The following is a 23,096-nucleotide window of genomic DNA, read 5'->3' as shown; positions in this document are numbered from 1 at the left end:
AGAACATAGAGAAAGCACTCAAATTTTATCTCACTCTTGTCCTGGAGAGCCTTGGATAGCACTGGGATTATAGGCATGTGATCCAGCTCTTTGTTTATTTCATAACCTGGAGTCTTGAAAGGCTTGAGGTGCCAATGCTGTAGGAGAGCTCTGAGTGTTGCAACAGTCTAACCCTCTGAAAGGCTTGGGAGTGGCTCTGTAACCACACAGCACTTTTTCAAACTTGAGTTTTCTGGTTTTGTTTTTCTTTAATTGATTATAGTACGTGAACGCCGTAAATATTCTAATAATACAAAGAAAATGTGAAATCTCTTGTGATCCTGTCCTCCAGAAACAACTGGTGGGTTTGTACCAACTCTCTCAACATTTTTGTAATTCATGGGTTGTAGGTTACATGCACAGATGCATTGCTCATGTTATGCAGCTTTATATGTTTATTATTTTTTCTAAATATTCTTATGGAAAAAATGATGTTCTTAAGAGTTTTTTTTTTTTTTTTTTTTTGGTGGGGAGGGAGTACTGGGGATCAAACCCAGGGGCACTTTACCACTGAGCTACATCCTTAGCCCTTTTTTTATTTTCATTTTGAGACAGGGTCTTGCTAAGTTGCTGAGGATCTCGTGAAGTTGCTGAGACTGGCCTCAAACTTGTGATCCTCCTGCTTTAGCCTCCCAGGTTGCTGGGATTAAAAGTGTATGCCACCATGCATGACTTTATAAGAATTTATAAAGTAGAAAGCATGTTTTCATAGGTTTTAATTTTATTTACTTTATATATATGTTTATATATGCATTTTAACAAATTTTTTTTAGTTGTAGATGGACACAACACCTTTATTTTGTTTATTTACTTTTATGTGGTGCAGAGGACCAAATTCAGTGTGTCACACATGGTAGGCACCACTGAGGTATAACCCCAGCCCCTATATATTTATTTATTTATTTATTTATTTTTTAATGTTTATTTTTTAGTTCTCGGCGGACACAACATCTTTGTTGGTATGTGGTGCTGAGGATCGAACCCGGGCCGCACGCATGCCAGGCGAGCGCGCTACGGCTTGAGCCACATCCCCAGCCCCATATATTTATTTTTAATTAGTTAATTGTTTTGGTACCTGGGATTAAACCCAGGGATGCTTAACCACTGAGCCATTTCCCCAATCCTTTTTATTTTTTGAGACAGGGTTTTGCTAAATTGTTTAGGGTCTCACTAAGTTGCTGAGGCTGGCTTTAAACTTGTGATTCTCCTACCACAGCCTCCTGAGCTGCCTGGATTACGAGTGTATGTGCCTAGCCTATATTTGTTTATTTTAAGAGGTAGGGTTTTGCTGTGGCTACACCGGCCTTGAATTCCTGAGTTCAAGAGAGAGATACTTTTACCTCAGTTTTCCAAATAGTTGGGACTACAGGTATGCAACATTGGGCCCTTCTAATCTTTAGTATTTCCCAAAATCAATAACCAGTCTCTCTTACTCCCTCCTCTCTTTTGTTTTGGTGGGGGGAATACTGGGAATCAAACCCAGAGACGCTTAATCACTCAGCTACATCCTTAGCCCTTTTTTAAAATTTTCTTTTTTTAAATATTTTTTTAGTTGTAGTTGGACACAATATCTTTATTTTATTTATTGTTATGTGGTGCTGAGGATCAAACTCAGCGCCTCGCTCGTGCTAGGCGAGTGTTCTACTGCTGAGCCACAATCCCAGCCCCTTTAATGTTCATTTTGAGACAGGGTCTTGCTAAGTTGCTGAGGATCTCGAGAAGTTGCTGAAACTGGCCACAAAGTTGTGATCCTCCTGCTTTAGCCTCCCAGGTTGCTGGGATTAAAAGTGTATGCCCCATGCCTGACTTTATAAGAATTTATAAAGAAGAAAGCATGTTTTCATAACTTTTAATTTTATTTACTTGTTTGTATATATATAAAATGGGATTCTATGGTGCATGGCATTTTATCCTGTTTATTTGCTTACTTAGTTTTTGTCCTTTGTTTAAATTCCTAAGAGTGTAATTAAAAAAAAAATTTTTTTTATTTTTTATTTTTTTTGTGTGTAGTTGTAGTCAGCATGCCTTTATTTTATTTACTTATTTTTTTATGTGGTGCTGAGGATTGAATCCAGTGCTTCACATGTGCTAGGCCAGTGCTCTACCACTGAGCTACAGCCCTAGCCCTGTGTAATTTTCATGCAAAAATATTCACAGTTTTAGGGGTTTTGCTATTTATTTTATTATTAAAATAATTCAGTATTATTAATTATGTTCAGAGTGATGTGCAACCAGACAACTATTTCCAGAATTTTTTCATTATTGTAAACAGAAACTGTAACCATTAAGCAGTAAGTCCCTCTACTGTTCCTGGTAACCTGGTCTATTCCCTGGTAACCTCTAGGCTAACTTCTATCACTAAGAATTCACCTACTAGATATTTCATGTCTGTGGAGTCATACAGTATTTGTCTTTTTGTGTGATTTATGTCAGTGAGCATTCATTGTAGCATGTATCAGAATTTGATTCCTTTTATGGGTGAATAGGATGGACCACCTTTGTTAATAAAATACTCTGTTGATGAACATTTTGGCTTGCTTCCACCTTTTGGCTGTTGTGGATAATACTGCTCTGAGTATTGTTATATAAGTACAGGTTTGAGTCCTTGCTTTCATTTTTTGGGGTGTACACCTTGGGAGTAGATTTGCTGGATCACTTGGTAATCCTCATTTTAAAAAAGTTCTGGGCTGGGGTTGTGGCTCAGTGGTAAAGTGCTTGCCTGGCATGTGTGAGGAGGTACTGGTAAGAATTGTGTCCATCTAAACCTAAAAAATATTTTAAAACAAATTATGTTTTGCCTGTGTAATAAACATTAAGGTTTTTATTACATGATGTTTTTATTACATAATGGACATAAAAATACGTTGCCATTTTAGTAATTTTATTGATATGGATGAAGCTGATTCCCCATGCCTCCCATGTCTGCTGTTACTCAAGACTGACCTCTTACCTAATGTGGAGCATATTTTTCTAGACATTGTATACGTATACAATGTGTAGTTAGTTTTGTGTGTGTGGTGGTTTTTTGTTTTTTGTGGTTTTTTTGGTATCAGGGATTGAACCCAGGAGCACTTTACTACATCCCTAGCCCTTTTTATATTTTATTTAGAGACAGGGTCTTGCAAAGTTGCTTAGGGGCCTTGCTAAATTGCTGACTGGCTTTGAACTCTCAATCTTCCTGCCTCAGCCTCCCAAATCACTGGGATTACAGGTGTGTGTGTGTGTTTTGTGATAAATGGTATCACATGTGTATCATCTTGTAGTTAATATTCCTTTTGTGCTTGAGTGTGACTTGGCAATCTTTTTGTTTCTGTGTATGAAACCAGCTGGTGAGATTCATCATACCAAATGCCAGAGGCCAAGTTCATGTGTTATTTCAAAAAGGAGAAGTTCACATACATGCCTGTGTGATAGGTAAGGGACCTGATGGCTATGGCAGCCACAGCTGGAGACAGAAATGCAGGCAGAACATGTGGTAGGAGGAGGCACTGTTGGCTCCTTTTCATCTTTGAGTGATCTCATCATTCTGTACTGAAGTCTTAAGCCTAATGTTCTCTGGTCTCCTGCTGTCCTCATATTTCTGTTACTGGACGATTTTTCAGGCATCTGCAGCCCTGGCAAGGAAGAAGGGGAAAAGTTTACATAAGGATGTGGCTATCTTTTGGCACAAGAAGAAAATAAGTGAGTTTTCAGTTATTCTCTTCATGGTCAGATGCTCTGTGCAAGTTCTTTGACCTGTGAATGTTAGTCCTCTCCCCATCACTGGTGGGGAGGCTGGCTCTGAGTGGATCCTCATGTCTCATAGTTGTTTTTTGGGGATCTTTCCTAACCTCTTGTGACAATTATAAAAATGTTGCTTTCTCAAAAAAGAATCTAAGTCCAGGGTCAGGAGACCTGTGATGGCATAAACTCTGTTCTGACTTCTGTGTCCTCAGGTCCCAATAAGAAACCCTTTTTCCCGAAGGAGAAGAAACCTGGTGACAGTGAAGCCAGCCAGGGAACAGAGGATGCACCCTTTCAGCACTCCCCTCTTGGCAAACCCACGGTGCGGCCTGCAGCTGGAGGCCTGAATAAAAGGTGGGATTGGTCTTTTCTGCTGATCACATTGAAGGACAGATGGGGATAGTGTCATCTAATGACATCTGAGTAGTGGCTGAGGGACCAAGGGGATAGAAAAACATGAGCTAGTGGCCAGGCTGGGGTTGTAGCTCAGTGCGGAGTGCTTGCCTGGCATGTGTGAGGTACTGCGCTCAGTTCTCAGCAATGCGTATAAATAAAGGCCCATCAACAACTAAAAAATATATTTTTAAAAAAGAGCTAGTTGCCAGCAACTTCTGGGACTGGAAAACAGGTCCTTCTGAAGACCGTCCCCCGCCCCGCCACCCCTACCAACCAGCATGAGCAGTGAGGAGGCTCTGGGATAGCACATCTTTGCAGGGTTGGGTCCCAGCTGAGGCTGGAGAATGAGTTTTCTACATCTGGAACTTGTCATCTACAGGGCTGATTCTGTCTCATCCTGTTCTCATAGACAAGGAGCTGAGAAGACCCTCTTTTGGGGCGGGCCTTATTTTCCATCTAGGCATTTTCTCTGGGAGAATCTCATCACAAAGCTGCTGTAATCTAGCCTGGTCTGGTCCTCTTAGCCCCAGCTGTAGAGACCCTGTGGGTTATTTCCTACTCAGGAGGCTACTCACTTAGGGTGGCAGAGCTTCTGTCTGCACAAAAGGGTGCCTACCCCATGAGGCTCATGGAGTACAGTGCCCTGAGCTGGTCACCATCTCTATGCTTGTCATGTCCCATAAGGTTACCTGTAGTCCCCCCTGAAATGCTAATGCATCTCAGTAATTTTCCCCATTAAGACATCTGACTGTAATAGTTGAATTCTTTTTTTTTTTTTAATATTTTGGTTTAGTTGTAGTTGGACACAGTACCTTTATTTTATTTATTTATTTTTATGTGGGGCTGAGGATCAAATCCAGTGCCATGGACGTGCTAGGTGAGCTCCCTACCACTGAGCCACAACCCCAGCCCCAATAATTGCATCCTTAATAAGGATTTGTTCAGCCTCTGTACAACTTCTTATAGGTTTCATTTATTGCAGTAAAATGGATGCTCGCTCCCTGGGCAGCTGTGAATTGGTGTGAGCGTGGTTGCTTTTCCATCACATGGCTGCCCTGTCTGTATGGGGAACTCTTTCCCAGGGGCCCCTCCTCTGGGTTTGTGTTCTGAGAGAGCTGGCTGGCTCCTGTCCTATTTACAATTGGGCCTGCTTTGACAAGTCTCTGCCTTAATCTTTCTTTTCTTTTGGCTAGTGCATTGTTTTCCTCATTTTATTTATGTATTTATTTATTCATTTTGTGGTACTAGGAATTGAACTTTGGGCCTCACTCATGCTAAGCAACTGCTCTACCACTGAGCTAAGTCTCCAACCTTTTTTCTATTCTTTTTTTTTTTTTTTTTTTTTTTTTTTTGAGAAAGGGTCTCACTATATTGTCTAGGCTGTCCTTGAATTTGTGATCTTCTAGCTGGGATTATAGGTGTGTCCACCCCCTTTGCCAGATTCACTTTCCATTTCATGATTGCAGTTTAATTGCTGGTTTGATTTTGATTTTTCTTTTCTCACTCAACCAGTCTTACACGGTCTTTGGCATTCAAGTTTAGAAAATGTTGAAAAACAGCTAGAAAATGGGGAAGCTGAGACCCGTTCTGCTTAGTGTGTCCTTCAACAGAAGTAAAGTTGGGTATTACAGCATGTAGGCAGAGTACTTCCTTATGGCATTAAAGGTGTGTTTTTTTCCAAAATGAATTTAATTGCTTTGAGATAGAAGTCCAGAACTATTTATTTTAACTGTTTAAATTAGTTCATTTCATCTTTTAAAAACATGAAACATTTCAAAAATTATTTTAAAACTAGTAAATAATTATATTACTTTTGTGCCTGTAACCAACTTTTTTTCCCCATTGAGATGAGCTCTTGCTACATTGCTCAGACTTGTCTCAAACTCCTGGGCTCAAGTGATTCTCCTGCCTGCCTTCCAAGTAGGTAGGACTACTGGTGTGTGCCACCATGCCTGCCTTACTTGCTCCTTCTTTTTATGTGGTACTGGGGATTGAACCCAGGGGACACTATCACAGAGCTACATTGCCAGCCCTTTTTATTTTTTATTTTGAGACAGGGTCTTGTGAAGTTGCTGAGGCTGGTCTTGAACTTCGTATCCTCCTGCCTCTGCCTCCTGACTTGCTGGGATTACAGGCATGTGCCACTGTGCCAGGCCTTGCTTCTTTTTCATTAAGAAAAGAAAACTTTTCTCATCACCAGTTTTATCAAGGCTTATCTCATTTTAATGCTTTCTCAGTTTTTGAGGACCCAAAAATCTTGACAGGTTCAGATATGGAAATGTTACAAGGACCCTTAATGTATTTTTTTTCTATAGCTCTCCAGTGAAGAAGCCAAGTCTTCTGAAGGCTCACCAGTTTGAGGGAGACCCATTTGACTCTGGGTCTGAGGGCTCTGAGGGCCTTGGGCCATCCGTGTCATCCCTTAGTACTCTGATAGGTACTGTTGCTGAGACATCTGAGGAGAAGTACCGCCTGCTTGACCAAAGAGACCGAATCATGCGGCAAGGTATGTGCATTGTGGCACAGGTTCCAGAGTCCATGGGAAGGTTATGGTGAGGTGGCTTCCCAGTGGGGAAGTGTCCCTTTCCACGGGCTCAACTGCCATTGAGGCTCTGGTCTCTGATGTGCCACATCTGCCTGTTATTGTTGACCAGTCTTCCTGGGGTTGAGTGCTGTCTGTGTACCTATGCAGATGAATGTGTTTGCAGACATATGCGTGAAATAGTGATGAGAAGGTGGTGTCCCAAGGGTTGAGGTGAAGAGTGCTTGGTTTTGGACGTAGTCCCACCCGTGGAATGTTGAGCTGTGTAAATGTGTCGCCTTCAAAGTATTGATTAATGTGAAAGAGATACAGTGACCAAACATGTAAATATACATACTCTTTGCAATTTTTCTTCTTAAATTTCAGTTTTAGGAGTTTCCTTTTTTTTTTTTTCTTTAATTTAATTTTATTTCTTTTTTTGGGACTGGAGGATTGAACCCAGGGGCATTTAACCACTGAGCCACATCCCCATCCCTGGAGTTTTCTTTTTTAAAAGCTTTGAATAATTGGAATGATCACAGTGCTTCCTTAACAGAGTAATAAAAGCTACTACCAAAAATTATGTCATTGACATGGTGATTTTTATATGTTAAATAAAATTATTACTAGGTATTGAATTATTTTCAAAATAAAAATAAGATTACATTTGAGTTGTGAAGTTATTGCATTCCATTTTATTTAAAAAATACATTTAGGCTGGACTCGATGTTGCACACCTGTAACCCCAGCGACTCAGGAGCTAAGGCAGGAGGATGGCAAGTTCAAGACCAGCCTCAGCAATTTAGGCCCTAAGTAACTTAGTGAGACACTGTCTCAAAAAATAAAATAAAATAAAAAATGGGATGGGGTGTAGCTCAGTAATAAAGCATCCCTGGGTTCAATTCCCAGTACTGATAAATAAATAAAGAGAAAAGATAAATATGTAACCTTGAATTCTGTGGTTAATAATCGCGTACTTACTCAGGTCAAGACCCCATTAACTTCCATTACAAATAAGAGAGAGAAAAAAAAAAAAAATAAGAGAGAGAATTCTAGAATACTTAATAGTTGCATTTAACAAATTTATCACTTTAGTAAACATCCTACACCATGATTGTTTATCACTGAAGTCACCATAAGAATTACAGAACACTGGACTGGGATTGTGGCTTAGTGGTAGAGTGCTTTGCCTAGCACATGTGAGGCACTGGGTTTGACCCTCGGCACCACATAAAAATAAATAAATAAAATACAGTTATTTAAAAAATAAAATAAATTAAAAAAATAAAGGTGATCATCTACAACAACAACAACAACAAAAATAGAAAGAAAAAAAAGAATTCTAGAACACTGGTGGTACATCTAGCTGTGAGTGAGAGGATGCCCATCTGTAGTCTGCAGTGAAGTTCTGTTGACTGTTGGAGAGGCCTGGCCCTGGTGGTCTTTTTGATCCTTGATGTCTACTGTCTGAAAGGGTAGGCCATATAAGTCCCTTCGTCTGATGGGTTTTAAAAATATTTCTTTCCTTTGTAATTTGTGTTTCTTTTTTCAATTTTTGTCTTTTGTTACTATGAAAATACACTTCTGTGGGTTCCCAATAACCAATATGTGGTATGTCCTTACCTCTTACTTGACATCACTTAGCTCGAGTGAAGAGGACTGATCTGGACAAAGCCAGGACTTTCGTTGGGACATGCCCTGACATGTGTCCTGAGAAGGAGCGGTACATGCGGGAGACCCGGAGTCAGCTTAGCGTTTTCGAAGTGGTCCCAGGCACTGACCAGGTGGGACTCTGGTCTCCCCTCTTATCAGGGGTTGGAGGTGGGGGTGTGTTGGGCAGGGGTGGGGAAGGCTTGTTCTTTGTGGTTTCTGTACATATGGATACTTGATTTGAATGTTTGCTGTTTTTGGATGGTGATGGGCATTTGTGCTATTAATAGTTATATTAAGCTAGTTCATACTGACATGTTGGCTAAGTAGTTTTTGTGTAATGCAACTAAACCACATCATATTTAATGCAATAAAGTATAGATGTAGGTTTGTTTTTTTTTTTTTTAAGAAAGGTAACAAAATTTATTAAAGAAAGGAGGGGAGACACTCTCAAGGGAGAGAGTGGTTCGTCTTAGAAAGGAGATCTACCTTGATGTGGGTTTTTAAAATCTAGATTAAAATTTTATTTTTTCCCCTTTTTACAGTTTTTTTTTGGGGGGGGTAGTCACCCGGGATTGAACTCTGGAGCATTCAACCACTGAGCCGCATCCCCAGCCCTTTTTTGTATTTAGAGACAGGGTCTCACTGAGTTTTTAGCACCCTGCCTTTGCTGTGGCTGGCTTTGAACTTGTGATCCTCCTGCCTCAGCCTCCTGAGCCGCCATGCCTTTTTACAGTCTTATTCCTTCCCTTTTCTGTATTTATGTTCTGCACATGGAGATGACGGATGAGCTAGATTCAATTTGTATCTTTTCATGAACACTTCCATGTGTTATGAGGATTTCTTCATAAGCATTTCTTTTTTATTCTAATTAGTTACACATTCATAAGTGTTTTCTAAATGAAGCATATGTGTCTTTATGTAGCTCTGTCAAAACTGTCCATTTTTTGCAGTCAGTAGATAGACTGTTTTTAATTTTTCAGTTCAAATAATATTGTTTGGCATCTTGTGTGCAATGCTTCTATGATATTTTGATTATTTTTTTCAGCGACATCTATGCATTAAATTACTGCATCAGAGAGTCTGACCCTTCCTGAACTGTGTTAGCACATATTCCCCAGAAATCTGCACCAGTCTAGATTCTTTTGTTCTTCAGGTTTTTACAATTTTAATTAAAAAATAATTTTTAAGAGGGTGGGGGATATAGCTTACAGGTACATCTGGATTCATTCTCTAGTCTCTCGAGTTGTGTGGCTTTGTCAACCATTTTGAACCTCAGTTCACCTTTATTTTTTGGATAAGGGGTTGAATCCAGGGGTTCATTTTAAAAGTGTATTCTTAGGCATGGATCTTGTGTGAGTGCATGCATGATTTCCCCCTTGATTAAAGGAACAACTGTGCCAGTAGGTGGCCCCAGCACCAGCCACACAAATAACCTGTCCCTGTTCTGTGTTCCCAGGTGGACCATGCAGCGGCCGTGAAGGAATATAGCCGGTCTTCAGCTGATCAGGAGGAGCCTCTGCCACATGAGCTACGACCATCTGCAGTGCTCAGCAGGACCATGGACTACTTGGTGACTCAGATCATGGACCAGAAGGAAGGCAGCCTGCGGGACTGGTACGACTTCGTGTGGAACCGCACACGGGGCATACGGAAGGTATCAGCTACCTCTGGTCAGGAGACTAGGAAATGCATGTATATTCCAAAGGCATATTGGGAGCACTTTTCATTTTACTACTAGGGATTGAACCCGGGACACTTAACCACTGAGCTACATCTCCAACCCCCCTCCCCCTTTTGTGTGTGTGTGGTTCTGGGGTTGAACCCAGGGCCCTGTGCATGTAGGGCAAACACTCTACTAACTGAGCTATATCCCCAGCCTACTCCAGCTCTTTTTATTTTGTATCTTGAGACAGGGTCTCACCAAGTTGCATAGGGCCTCACTAAGTTTCTGAGGCTGGCTTTGAACTTGTGATTCTCCTACCTCAGCCTCCCAAGTCACTGGGATTACAGGCATCTGCCATAGTGCCTGAATCACTCAAATATCTTAATCTAAAACAAAAATATACTTTTATTTAAACTGTTATAAAATCCTCTTAAAATGTGCTTGATGGGCTTGGTTTCAAGTTGAAAAGTAAGCAATTCAGTGGTGATAAGCATGGATTTTTCTCATAGTTGATTCTTTGCCAGGGGAGTGTGTGTGGAGCATGTGCAAGTGTAATGCATGTGTGTGTGTGATCCTTCCCCACCCCTGTGGCCAGGACATCACACAGCAGCATCTCTGTGATCCCCTGACGGTGTCCCTGATAGAGAAGTGCACCCGGTTTCACATCCACTGTGCTCACTTCATGTGTGAGGAGCCCATGTCCTCCTTTGATGCCAAGATCAACAATGAGAACATGACCAAGTGCCTACAGAGTCTAAAAGAGATGTACCAAGATCTGAGGAACAAAGGCATCTTCTGTGCCAGTGAAGCTGAGTTCCAGGGGTACAACGTTCTGCTCAATCTCAACAAGGGGGACATCCTGAGGTGAGTTTCCAGATTCACAAGATGGCCTATGATATGTGAAAAGGCAAGATTCAGCTTGGAAAAGAGCCTTTAAGATTGCCATAGCTGACAGTGCTGAGCTCTCTCTGCTAGGGAACACTAGGTGGTAGCAGGACGCCCTAGTCTGAGCTGTCAGCTACTGAGCTGAGCTGGGAGCAGAGCAACAGGGGTAGGCACTGTACCCGCACATCTCACTCAGACCCTTATGTTCACTCCAGAGCGTGTTTCTCTTCAATGAGAGGAAATGAGGGTGAAGGCCTCCTGATCATACAGGTAGTGAGCCAGGACAGGGAAGCCCACATTCTATCAGAGTTGTTAGCAATTTGCTGTTTCTAGGTAGTTTTGTCAAAGGTCTAAGAAAGAGAAAGGAAAACACTGTGAAACAAAATGGTAAGTATCAATGTTAAAAATGGAAGAATTTTTTTTTTTTTATTATTTTTTTATTTTTTAGTTTTCGGTGGACACAACATCTTTGTTGGTATGTGGTGCTGAGGAGCGAACCCGGGCCGTGCGCATGCCAGGCGAGCGCGCTACCGCTTGAGCCACATCCCCAGTCCCCCAAAAAATGGAAGAATTTTAAGCCAAGTATGTTGTCACATACCTGTAATCTCAGTAGTTCTAGCTTGGGAGGCTGAAACAGGAGGACTGCAAGTTCAAAGCCAGCCTGAGCAACAGGGAGGTGCTAAGCAACTCAGTGAAACCCTGTCTCTATGAAGTACAAAAATAGGGCTAATGATGTGGCTCAATGGTTGAGTGCCCCTGAGTTCTATCCCCAGTACCCCACCCCACCCTCCAAAAAGAAGGAATTTTAAACCCTGGTTTGATATGTAAGTAGACCTTTATCTGATAAATATGCCTGAGTCTCTGGGCCAAGTTTATGAGTTGGTAAACTGAATTCAGTGCTGGCTGTTGACCTTTAGTTCCAAGGTTCTTTTATTTATGGTGAAATTTTTTTTTTTTTTTTTAGTTTAGTATTTTCTCCAAGAACTTTGTTGTAGAACATCTAGATATGTGATTGGTTATGTTTTAAAATTAAGCCTGGCAGATAAGCTGGCTATGGAAAATGTCTGTGCTGTCTTTTCATATATGACAATCATTTGTTTCTATCTTAAATAGTTCAGTCAAATTGATTTTTTCTTTTTTTTAAATAACAAACTTTGTCATTATACTGCTGGCGTTCAGTCAGCATTACTTTTTTGGTACCAGGGATTGAATTCAGAGGCACTCTTGCCCACTGAACCACATCCCCAGGCCTATTTTGTACTTTATTTACAGACAGATTCTCACTGAGTTGCTTAGCGCGTCTCCATTGCTGAGGCTGGCTTTGAACTCATGATTCTCCTGCCTCAGTCTCCCGAGCTGCTGGGATTATAGGCAGGTGCCAATGCACCTGGCCAGTCGGCATTACTTTAAGATAACTTTTTGATGATTACTAAATTATTGCTTGAATCAGTGTATTTTATCCTTTTAAAGAAAACCCTTATTGATCTAGGTCCAGAGTGGTAGCTCTGAAATCAGAAAACTGAATTCAGAGGCACACGTCACCACAGGACACTCTTTCTCAGTATTGTTGAAATCTAGTTATTTATCAGATCTATCTTTCTAGAAATGTTGTTTAATTAAAAACAATACTCTGAACATTTTGTCTCCCTAACAGAGAAGTGCAGCAATTTCACCCTGATGTTAGAAACTCCCCCGAGGTGGACTTCGCTGTCCAGGCTTTTGCTGCACTGAACAGTAATAATTTTGTGAGATTTTTCAAACTGGTCCAGTCAGCTTCCTATCTGAATGCGTGTCTTTTACACTGTTATTTCAATCAGGTGAGTAAAATAACTGCTTGTAGCACAAGAAGGAAGAGATTGTTACTTGGGATGCTGAAGCATCTCTCTGCTGTGGAGCTCTTCCAAGTGGGTTATAGCTCCCTCTCCTGGAAACTGCTGCAGCCTGTGAGGGATTTGTGATGGCCCCTTGACTTGGGATTGGCACTGTTGATCGCTGCCAGGAGAAGAGTGCAGTGCAGATGCTCACTGTGGCTCAGATAAGAGGAATCTTGAGCATGGCAGCCAGGTTCAGCCTTGACAACATTCATGCAGACAGAAACGAAAAAGCAGAGATCCCATATTACTTGCACAAAATCTCTAATTTTGAAATTCTCAGCATTATTAATCCAAATTTTGGGGGTGAGGCTGGTCAAGTGGGGTTGACTGTTGCCTTTGTCTAACTGGCTTCTTTATTTGAGACTGCCTTCCCTTTCAGATCCGCAAGGATGCTCTCCGGGCTCTCAACATTGCATATACTGTGAGCACACAGCGATCTACTGTCTTTCCCCTGGATGGTGTGGTGCGCATGCTGCTTTTCAGAGACTGCGAAGAGGCCACAGACTTCCTCAACTATCATGGCCTCACTGTTTCTGATGGGTAAGGGCTGAAACTGGAACTGTGGGCTTTGCTCCCATTCCCTTTTTCTTCTTATATTCCAATGAAGGGCTGTAAAAGTGTCAGTTGCTTGCCAAGTCCTAGAGAAGGCATGTTCCACTTGCTGCTTTCTTGATGTGGAGCTGGGAAGTACTCCCAAAGTCATATGCTGTTTGTGGGCAGACTGGTTTCAGACCAAGTTCTTTGTGACTCTAAAAATCAATGCTTTTCATGAGTTACCAAAGAATCCAAAGATAAACTTTAAGAATCTTCCTATTCTGTTCCTTTAAGATAGCCTTTGCTGACCTGTGAGTGACCACTGCCCACTTCTGATAGTTGAGATGGTTGAGATAGAGGTAGCAATAGGCCAGGCTGATGTGTTTTCCTCTATCTTCCAGTCAGTATTTTGAGACCATGATGAAATTTCCAAACCCTCTCCCAGCAATCGGCATCATTATACTCAGTGGGGTTTCTCTAGCCCCTTCCTCCTATAGCTCTTTTCTCTAGACCTGTCCTTCAGGAGATGAGCAGCTTCTTTTCTTGAGACAGGACCATATATTGTCCCACGTGTGGTTGTTAACATGCTAGGCCACGTGGTTATGGAGGCTGACAGTAGGGGTTACTGTGGTCTGTGCCTTCCTCTCATCTGCATGTGGCCTAGGGGACATAGGACAAGGTTTGGGTTTCTGGCATTACAGCTAGATTTGGGAAGATGAAGCTGCCATCTTCCCTGAGTGACACCTTTCTACGGGCTCTTTGTGGTCTGGGTAGCTGTGTGGAGCTGAACAGGTCTGCATTCCTGGAACCAGAGGGATTATCCAAGGCCAGGAAGTCAGTGTTTATTACCAGGAAGCTGACAGTGTCAGTTGGTGAAGTTGTGAATGGAGGGCCATTGCCCCCAGTTCCTCGTCACACACCCGTGTGCAGCTTCAACTCCCAGAACAAGTACGTCGGGGAGAGCCTGGCCACAGAGCTACCCGTCAACGCTCAGAGACCTAGCTTGGATACATCAGGTGAGTGAAGCTGCACTGCATTTTCCTCAAAGCCTCTCCATGCCCAGAAGCATCTATCTTACTCTGGGGCCTGGAGGGCCCTCGGCTTGGTACCCAGGTGTACCTCTCCATACAGTTCTGAAGTCCTTCTCTGGGCACCCTGACACCACAGTGCTGTCCCATGGGTGTTTTCAGGGAGGGCAGTCCTTTAGGTCCATGTGACTGTCCCTGCATGGAGATGACTGCATCTGGTGCTGTTTGTGTGCATCTGCAGTAACATGTTTTCCTCTGTCCTTTCTTGCAGGTGATGGGAGAGGAGAAGAATGTGAGGCAGAGCAGGATGTGCCATCACAGAGTCTCCTTCCGCAGCCTCTTCCAGTCCCTGAACCCTCACCTGTATCTCTGCCTCATGTCCCTCCACCACCCCCATCTGTGGCACCGAGTCTATGCCAGCTCTCCATGCAGCCTGAGGTGCTGCCTCCAAAGCCTGCACCTGTGTACTCTGATGCGGTAGGAAATCTTCTAGGTCAGGGCTCTGAGAAGTCCATTGTGCACAGATGTCTTTGGCCCCACTGCCCTGTGTTGGGGTGCTGTGTTGCCTGGTCTCAAAGGAGAGTGGAGGGTAGTATCTGCCCATGTTCATGAGCTCATGTGGCAGAACTGAGCCTAACACCCCCAGGCTAACTTCAGAGCCCCTCTTTTCTTCTTAGTAGTCAGAGCAGTACTTCAGTGCTTACCACTAGAGCGTCAGCCTGTGTGGTCTGATTGAAATCAGCACCTCTTCATTCGAGATGGCCAGTGGATAGGTTGACCAGCACCTCTGGGATTATGGTAGTACTATGTGCCCGGGGACAGGGGTTTCCAAAGAACTGAGTAGAGCTTGTTTACTGCACAGGTGTGGGACTCGAATGTGTCATCCTGGCCACTCAGAGGCAGGCACTGGGCCATAACCTCATGCGGGGAGTCAGGGAGTCCTGAGGGGAGCATGAAGAACCACCACAGAAGTTGATGATGTTCAATGTGGACAAGTGAAGATGGACAGGGCACAGTGGGGGCCATCTGAAGGGTGGTTGTCCAGCAGGCTCCCCTGGCTTTTCCCTCTGGAAGGCACCTAGCCATTCCTCAGAGACCTCTCCTGAAGCAGTGTGGCTGACTCCGTGATAGGGGTCAAGTGCTTTGTCAGTGGGTACCTTCAGACAGTGTCTAGTGACAAGGTTTCACTCAAGATTTCTGTCCTGGGTGGGACGCTGTGTCTGACCCTGTGCTGGTCTCTCCATAGGACCTTGTGCAGGTGGTGGATGAGCTTATCCAGGAGACTCTTCAGAGGGACTGCGAGGAAGTGAGCTCGGCTGGCGCAGCTTATGCAGCTGTAGCTCTGGGGTGAGTGACACCCAGCGCGCCGCCCTCCCCTTCAGCAGCTGTCTGCTCCCTGGGAGTATACTTGCCACTCCTTCTCAAAAAGTGTTTTCATTCTTCCACAAGATCTGCGTGAGCAGGCTCAATGCTCGTGGTGATAGTTTCAGGGACTTCTGCATCTTCTACTCTAGACAGGTGCTATTTTTTATGTTCCTGCCCTGCTATTTCATTACACATGCTCTTTTGGGGTACTGGGGATTGAATTCGGTGCACTCAACCACTGAGCCACATTCCCAACCCTACTTTTTTGTATTTTATTTAGAGACAGGGTCTCACTGCGTTGCTTAGCGCCTGGCTAAGTTGCTGAGGCTGGTTTTAAACTCAAAATCCTCTTGCCTCAGCCTCCCAAGTTGCTGGGATTATAGGCTTGTGCAACTGCACCCAGCTACATGTACTTTTTAAAAAAAATATTTCTTAGTTGTAGATGGACACAATACTTGTACTTATTTATCTTTATATGGTGCTGAGGATCTAACCCAGGGCCTCAAACATGTTAGGTGAGTATTCTACCACTGAGCCATAACTCCTCCACATGTTTTTGAGCAACAGTTTATATTAAAGTTTATAAGTTATAAACCTATTTTTCTTTAAACATATCTCAAATGTCCAGTCAAAATTAGTTCATTCCTTGTTAAAAATTAGAAACATTTATTTTTTTCAATTTAGTTTCAATAAATGTAATAAAGTTTTTCTAAGCTCTTAATTTTAAAGTGAACTCAACATCTTTTAAAAATCCCAGTGGCATAACAATAAGGAAAGATATTGTTTTGTCTGTATAAAATATAGCTACTTGGGCCGGGTATGGAACACACCTGTAATCCTACTGATTTGGGAGGCTGAGGTAGAGGAGTGCAAATTCAAGGCCATCCTGGGCAACTTAGATCCTGTCTTAACCAAAATAAAAAGGGCTGGGGAGCTGGGGATATAGCTCAGTTGGTAGAGTGCTTGCTTCTCATGCACCAGGCCCTGGGTTCAATCCCCAGGACCACTAAAAAAAAAAAAAAAAAAAAAAAAAAAGAAGAATTACACAAAAGGATTGACACTGTATGTTTCTTAATGTTTTTTTTCTGAGGTAGAGTCTTGAACTCCTAGGCTTAAGGACCCTCTTGCCTCAGCCTCCCAAGTAACTGTGACTGTGGGTACGTGTTGTCATGCCTGGCTGGTTAAGGTTTTTTATCCTCGAGTTAAAATATATGCTTCCTAATTTTTTTTGTTGTTACTTTAAGATGGAACTCAGGGGTATTCTATCACTGAGCTACATCTCCAGCCCTTTGAAAAAACTTTTTGGAGATAGGGTCTTCTAAGCAGCCCAGGTTGACCATGAACTTTTGATCTTTCTGCCTCAGCATCCTGAGTAGCTATGATTATAGGTGAAGCATGCCCCATTTAATGAAACTAAAAAACTATTTCCATGGGCTTATATATTTGTGGTACTGGGGATTAAACCCAGGGGGTATTTTACCAATATGCTACATCCCTATCCCTTTTCTATTTTTTTAATATATATTTTTTTATTTGCAGTTGGATGCAATATCTTTATTTTATTTATTTTTATGTGGTGCTGAGGATCGAACTGAGGGTCTCGCACTTGCTAGACAAGTGCTCTACTGCTGAGCCACAACCCCAGCCCCGTTTTTCTGTTTTTTTTAATTTTAGATAGGATCTTGCTAAATTGCTGAGGTTGATCTTAAACTTATAATCCTCCTCCTGTCTCAGCCTCCCAAGTTGCCGGGATTATAGGCATGTGCTACTGCCAAAAGCCAAGTGCCAATGTCTCGGCTTGGCACAGAATCACGAGCCACCACACAGCTTTGTAGGTTCAAACAGCAATTCTTTATTCCCGATCTCACACCAGCCTCCACACACGTTCAGGGGCAATTCCAAAAATGTCCGATCCCGATCCTACTCCACGAGGCTTTTTCCAAATCCCATTTTAATCTCACGAGAACTCAACGGGAACAAGCAGCAGGAACACCCTAATCCCAGCATCAATAATCTTCAACCTCAACTTCCCTAAAACTCCTATTGTCACGCCCTAAACCCAAGGACGGAGATACTTCCTGCAGGAATACACCCTAATCCTGGATCCACCCTGGTGATTGAGCAGGGTCACCTTTCTCAAAAACACAAGCAAGGTCGCAGCAAATTTCCAAGGCAAGTCCATTTAACATGGGGTACACTGGCAAGGATTACGATGCGTCATACCTACTTGGTAATGGCCCTCAGCATGCTACCATACTCAGCAGAGTTTTATAATATTATTTCATAAGTTTAGGTTTTTATCTATTTTATTTCATTTTTGTGTATGGTGTAACATAAGGGTCCAATCTCATGCTTTGACAGTGGATATCTAGTTTTCCTAGCACCATTTGTTAAAAAGACTTCTTTCCCTATTAACTGGTATTGGCAGTCTTGTTGAAAGTCATTTAAACATGATGTGAGGGTTTCTTTCTGGGCTCTATGTTCTGCTTCATTGGTCTTTATGTCTATCCTTACACCAGTACTACCTTGTTTTGGTTAAAGTAGTTCTGCAATAAGTTTTGATATTAAAAAGTATACATCCGGGCTGGGGTTGTTGCTCAGTAGTAGAGCTCTTACCTAGCACATGTGAGGCCCTGGGTTCGATCCTCAGCACCACATAAAAATAAAGGTATTGTGTCCAACTTCAAATAAAAATAAATATTAAAAAAAAAAAAGTATACATCTTTTAACATTGTTGTTCTTGTTTTCTCAAGGCCGTTTTGCTATTTGGGATTCCTTGATATACCATTCTAATTTTAGAAAACATTTTTCTATTTCTGCAAAAAATGCTATTGGGATTTTGATAAGGATTGCACTGAACCTATAGATTATTCTGGGTGGTATTGTCATCTTAACATTTAGGTTAGCCTTAATTTCTTTCAGCAGTGTTTTAATAGTTTTCAGTGTACAATACTTTTGCCTCCTTGGTGAAATTTATTCCTGATTTTCTAGGCTTCTTATAAATGGAATATTTTAAAAATTCCATTTCAAATTATTCATTGTTTATATGTAGAAATACTACTGATTTTTGCTTTTTTTTCCAGTGCTGGTATCAAACCCAGGACCTTGTGCAGGCTAGGCAAGCACTCTACTGAACTATGTTCCCTGTCCACTGTATATTGATTTTTATCCTTCAATTTTATTGAGCTTCTTTATTAGGATTCCTAGGGTTTTTTATATGTAAGATCATGGCATGTGTGAATGGATATAGTTTTATTACTTTTCCACTTTGGATGCTGCTTATTTTTTCTTGTCTAATTGCTCTGGCTATAACTTCAATAATGTGTTGAAGTGGAAAACGTGGGCATCATTGTCTTCATATCTCAGAGGAAGCGCTTTCAGGCTTTCACCACTGTATATGATGTGAGTTATGGGTGTTTCATAAATGGCTTAAGGGTGTTGCTTCTGTTCCTAGTTTGAATTTTACTAGATATTCTTTCTGCATAAATTGAGGTGATTGTGTGTGCATGTGTTTTAACTCTGTTCTGTTAATATGGTCGTATTACATTGATTAGTGTTCATAGGTTAAACCATCCTTGTATTCCAGGAACAATCCTATTTGAAAATAGTCTATAATGACTTTCTTTTTCATGAGTTTGAATTCTATCCACTTTGCTCTTTTTAGTGTTTCTAATGCTGCCATGGAGGATCTGTTAATGGCTACAACCACAGGCCTTTTGAGGCATGTTGCAATTGAAGAAGTGACTAAGGAAAGGGAGCGAAGGGAGGAAGAAAAGAGGCGGGCTGAAGAGGAAAGGTGGGTATGCCTTGCCCTGCAGTGGGACATGGTTGGAGTGTAGACACAGAGGTGAACTGCCCTGGCCCCTGATTCTGATACTGTTGTCCAGTGTGCTGCCATTAGACCTCTTCAGGTCCACTCAGCACCCTCATATATACTTTGTCCCAGGGATTAGGTGGGGATCCCTGACTGTACCAGCCTGTGAACAGTGCCCTTCCCCTCAGCAGGACAGAAAGGGACTGGAGGTGCACTGGAGGTGGCTGCTGACTCAGGCAGGACCACTCACTTCCATCTACATGATTAAGGAGTAAAATAATTCTTACTTTTTAATTTTTTGTGGTACTGGCAACTGAACCTAGGGGTGTTGCACCTCTGAGCTACATTCCTAGTTTGTTTTCTTAATTTTGAAACAGGTTTTACTCAGGTTCCCAGGCTTGTCTTGGACTTGGGATCCTCGTGCCTCAGGCTTCCAACTAGCTGGGATTGTAGGTCTGTGCCACTGTGCCTAGCACTTACTTTCATTCTTAAGTATTACTCTTGTGCTTTTTTTCTTTTATCCATAGGCTAAAACAAGAAAGAGAGCTGGTATTAACTCATTTGAGCCAGAGCTTGACTGCAGAGCTGACAGAACTCATGGTGACAGAGTGTGTGCGGGAAACTTGCTCCCAGGAGTTGAAGTGAGTGAGGCTCAGGTGGACTACAGTGTTGAGGTATGGAGGGAGGGCGGAGGGTTAGAAGGCACTATGTGAGGCTGGCGCAGTTCAGGATAGCAGGTTTGCACCTAAATTTGAAAAGGAGCATATCTGTTGGATAGTCAAGTGGTAACATGCCAATTCTGTACTTCAGGGAGCAGAGCAGGGAGGGCCTCACTTTCAGATTCCTCTTGTGGACCCTACACCGGGCGTGGGGACATGTGTCTTGGCAGATTCACTGGTGTAGTCTTCTCCACACCAGGTTATTTACGATCAATGTTTTTCAAGTACGAGACTCTCCCTTGTTTCATAAATTAGTAGGTATCCTTGGGCTATTCACTTAAGAACATTAGTAGTTTTGTTGCCAAGTTTCCGGTAAAAAAAAAAAAGACATTCCAGCTGTGAAAGAATATCTGTCTTTATGCTTAAGCTTCCATGATATAGCCTGAAGGCCATAGACCACATTGCTTTAACACTTCTAGGGCAGATGGGGAACTCACCCAGCAGGCAATATATATTTTTCATTTCATTTCATTTCATTTATTTATTTTGATACTGGGGGTTGAACCCAGGAGTGTTCTATTAATGAACTACATCCCTTTTTTGAGATGAAGAGGAAAGTAGGACATGGTTGAGACAGGTTCTCTCTCTCTCTCTCTCTCTCTCTCTCTCTTTTTTTTTTTTTTTTGTGGTGCTGGGGATCGAACCCAAGGCCTTATGTATACAAGGCAGACACTCTACCACTTGAACTATATCCCCAGCCTGAGACAGAGTCATTTTTTTTTTTTAAAGTTGTAGTTGGACACAATACCTTTATTTTATTTATTTGTATGCAGTGCTGAGGATTGAACCCAGGGCCTCACACGTGTTAGGCAAGCACTCTACCACTAAGCCACAACCCCGGCCCCAGCAGGGTATTTTTTTAATAACTTTATTTTTTTATGTGGTACTGAGGATCAAACCCAGTGCGTCACAGGAAGGCAAGTGCTCTACATTGAGCCACAGCCCAGACTGAGAAGAATCTCTTCAGTGGCTGAGGCTGACCTCAAATTTGTGATCCTACTGCCTCAGCTTCCTAAGGTGCTGGCATTACAGGCATGTGCCACCGCACCTGGCAGCAGGCTGTGCATCTTTAATTAGTGTTTCCTCCCATCTGTCATAGTTTGGGGCCTTTTCCTGGTTTCTGTAAAGGAAGACACCCCACAAATGATGGTGATATGTGTACTCTGAACCCCAGAACAGTGTTAGGACAGAGGTAAAAGCCCTAGCTTGCTGTGATGCAGAGACAGTGTCCTGCAGTTTGAGGAGGCTTGGTGTCAACTCAGCCCCAGGTTGTCTCCAAGGATGAGCTATTGGCTGTTGAAGCTACTTTGATTTTGTGACTATATGTTTGATATAATCCTCTGTGCTCTTGTTTGATAGAATTTTGTTATAAAAATATACTGTTTTATCCTAGGCCACCACTGCATGGCCACAGGCAACCATCCTTAGTAGTCACCAGTGATTTATCATATATTTGGGACATTTCTAATTGTAATTCTCTGTGTTGAGGTTTTTCAGTTGTCTTATGGCTATTTAAAAGTTAAAATTTTCAACTATTTTATTAGGATAAATATTTCCCCTTTGTTTTTCTTCTCTTTTTATGGAGAAGGGGTCTCACTATGTTGCCCAGGCTGTTCTTGAGCTCCCAAGCTCAAAAGATTCTCCTGCCTCAGCCTTTCAAGTGCTGGGATTATAGGTGTGTGCCATCATGTCCAGCTGGGCTAAAGGTTTATTTCTTTTTCTTTTTCTTTTTCTTTAATAGTGTACTTGAGTGAACTCAGGATTTCTTTAACACTAAGCTATATCCCTAGCCCCCTACCTTTTTTTAAAAATTTTTGAGACAGTTGCTCAGGCTAGCCTTAAATTTGCAGTCCTCTTGCTTCAGGTCTCCTGAGCCACTATAATAGTACATAGATGTGGACTACCATGCCCAACTTAAAGGTTCTTTTCTTTTGGTGGGGGTACAGGGGATTGAACTCGGGCACTCAACCACTGAGCCACATCCCCAGCCCTATTTTATATTTTACTCAGAGACAGGGTCTCACTGAGTTGCTTAGCACCTCATTGTTGCTGAAGCTGGCTTTGAACTTAAAGGTTCATTTCTTGACTGTTACAGGGGTCCTTTTGGACATATACTGTATCACCTTATACCACTTTTGTTTCTATTTCTAGGTGTCTGTACTTTTTCTTTTTCTTGGGCCGGGGGAGGTACTAGGGATTGAACTCAGGAGCACTTGACCACTGAGCCACATCCCCAGTCCTATTCGTATTTTATTTAGAGACAAAGTCTCGCGAGTTGCTTAGTGCCACGCCATTGCTGAGGCTGGCATTGTACTCGAAATCCTCCTGTTTCAGCCTCATGAGCTGCTGAGGTATCTGTACTTTTACATGAAGACATAATTACATTTCCTCATGAAGGACACAGACTCGTCACTTTTAAAGTCAGTTCTCCTTGTCTGGGCTGTGGTGCAGTGTCTCCACACTGACTGCCCTATTTCCTAGGAATGCAGTAGAGACGGACCAGAAGGTTCGTGTGGCCCGTTGTTGTGAGGATATCTGTGCCCAATTGGTGGACTTGTTTCTTGCTGAGGAAATTTTCCAGACTGCCAAAGAGACACTACAGGAACTTCAGTGCTTCTGCAAGTATCTACAGCGGTGAGTCCTGTATTCTACAGATCCGCACTCAGGGGACTCTTTTACTAAATTCAACATGTATTAGCCATCAGTTCCTTTAGATAGACCTTTGTCCATTTCTCAGACACAGCAGTTGCTACTGTAATCTTCTTGTCTTTTTTTTTTTTTTTTTTTTTTGTGGCTATCAGCAGATCATGCTCTCTACTGTGTTCTAAATCTTTACTCTGCTTGGTGTGCTTTGGGGCCTGGCAGTGCAGCATATTGAGCTT

At 42.3% G+C, this 23,096-nt stretch overlaps 1 protein-coding gene across 2 annotated transcripts in view; it reads left to right on the top strand.

Moving 5' to 3' along the window:
* Positions 1-23,096, top strand: part of Mcm3ap (minichromosome maintenance complex component 3 associated protein) — a 45,400-nt gene that overhangs the window by 2,563 nt on the left and 19,741 nt on the right. Inside the window, exons 4-17 of one of the 2 annotated variants that reach the window (XM_026379858.2) lie at positions 3,642-3,720; positions 3,975-4,116; positions 6,474-6,664; positions 8,324-8,463; positions 9,789-9,986; positions 10,591-10,859; positions 12,535-12,697; positions 13,134-13,294; positions 14,063-14,304; positions 14,588-14,793; positions 15,563-15,663; positions 19,346-19,477; positions 20,023-20,136; positions 22,666-22,848. In XM_026379858.2, coding sequence (XP_026235643.1) covers positions 3,642-3,720; positions 3,975-4,116; positions 6,474-6,664; positions 8,324-8,463; positions 9,789-9,986; positions 10,591-10,859; positions 12,535-12,697; positions 13,134-13,294; positions 14,063-14,304; positions 14,588-14,793; positions 15,563-15,663; positions 19,346-19,477; positions 20,023-20,136; positions 22,666-22,848 — 2,321 coding nt within the window. The remainder of the gene's footprint in view (positions 1-3,641; positions 3,721-3,974; positions 4,117-6,473; positions 6,665-8,323; positions 8,464-9,788; positions 9,987-10,590; positions 10,860-12,534; positions 12,698-13,133; positions 13,295-14,062; positions 14,305-14,587; positions 14,794-15,562; positions 15,664-19,345; positions 19,478-20,022; positions 20,137-22,665; positions 22,849-23,096) is intronic. The other variant, XM_026379859.2, reaches the window with a different exon arrangement.

Source organism: Urocitellus parryii, chromosome 2 (assembly GCF_045843805.1).
Source record: "Urocitellus parryii isolate mUroPar1 chromosome 2, mUroPar1.hap1, whole genome shotgun sequence".
Taxonomy (NCBI): Eukaryota; Metazoa; Chordata; class Mammalia; order Rodentia; family Sciuridae; genus Urocitellus; species Urocitellus parryii.
This window is presented reverse-complemented; position numbering and strand designations above follow the sequence as displayed.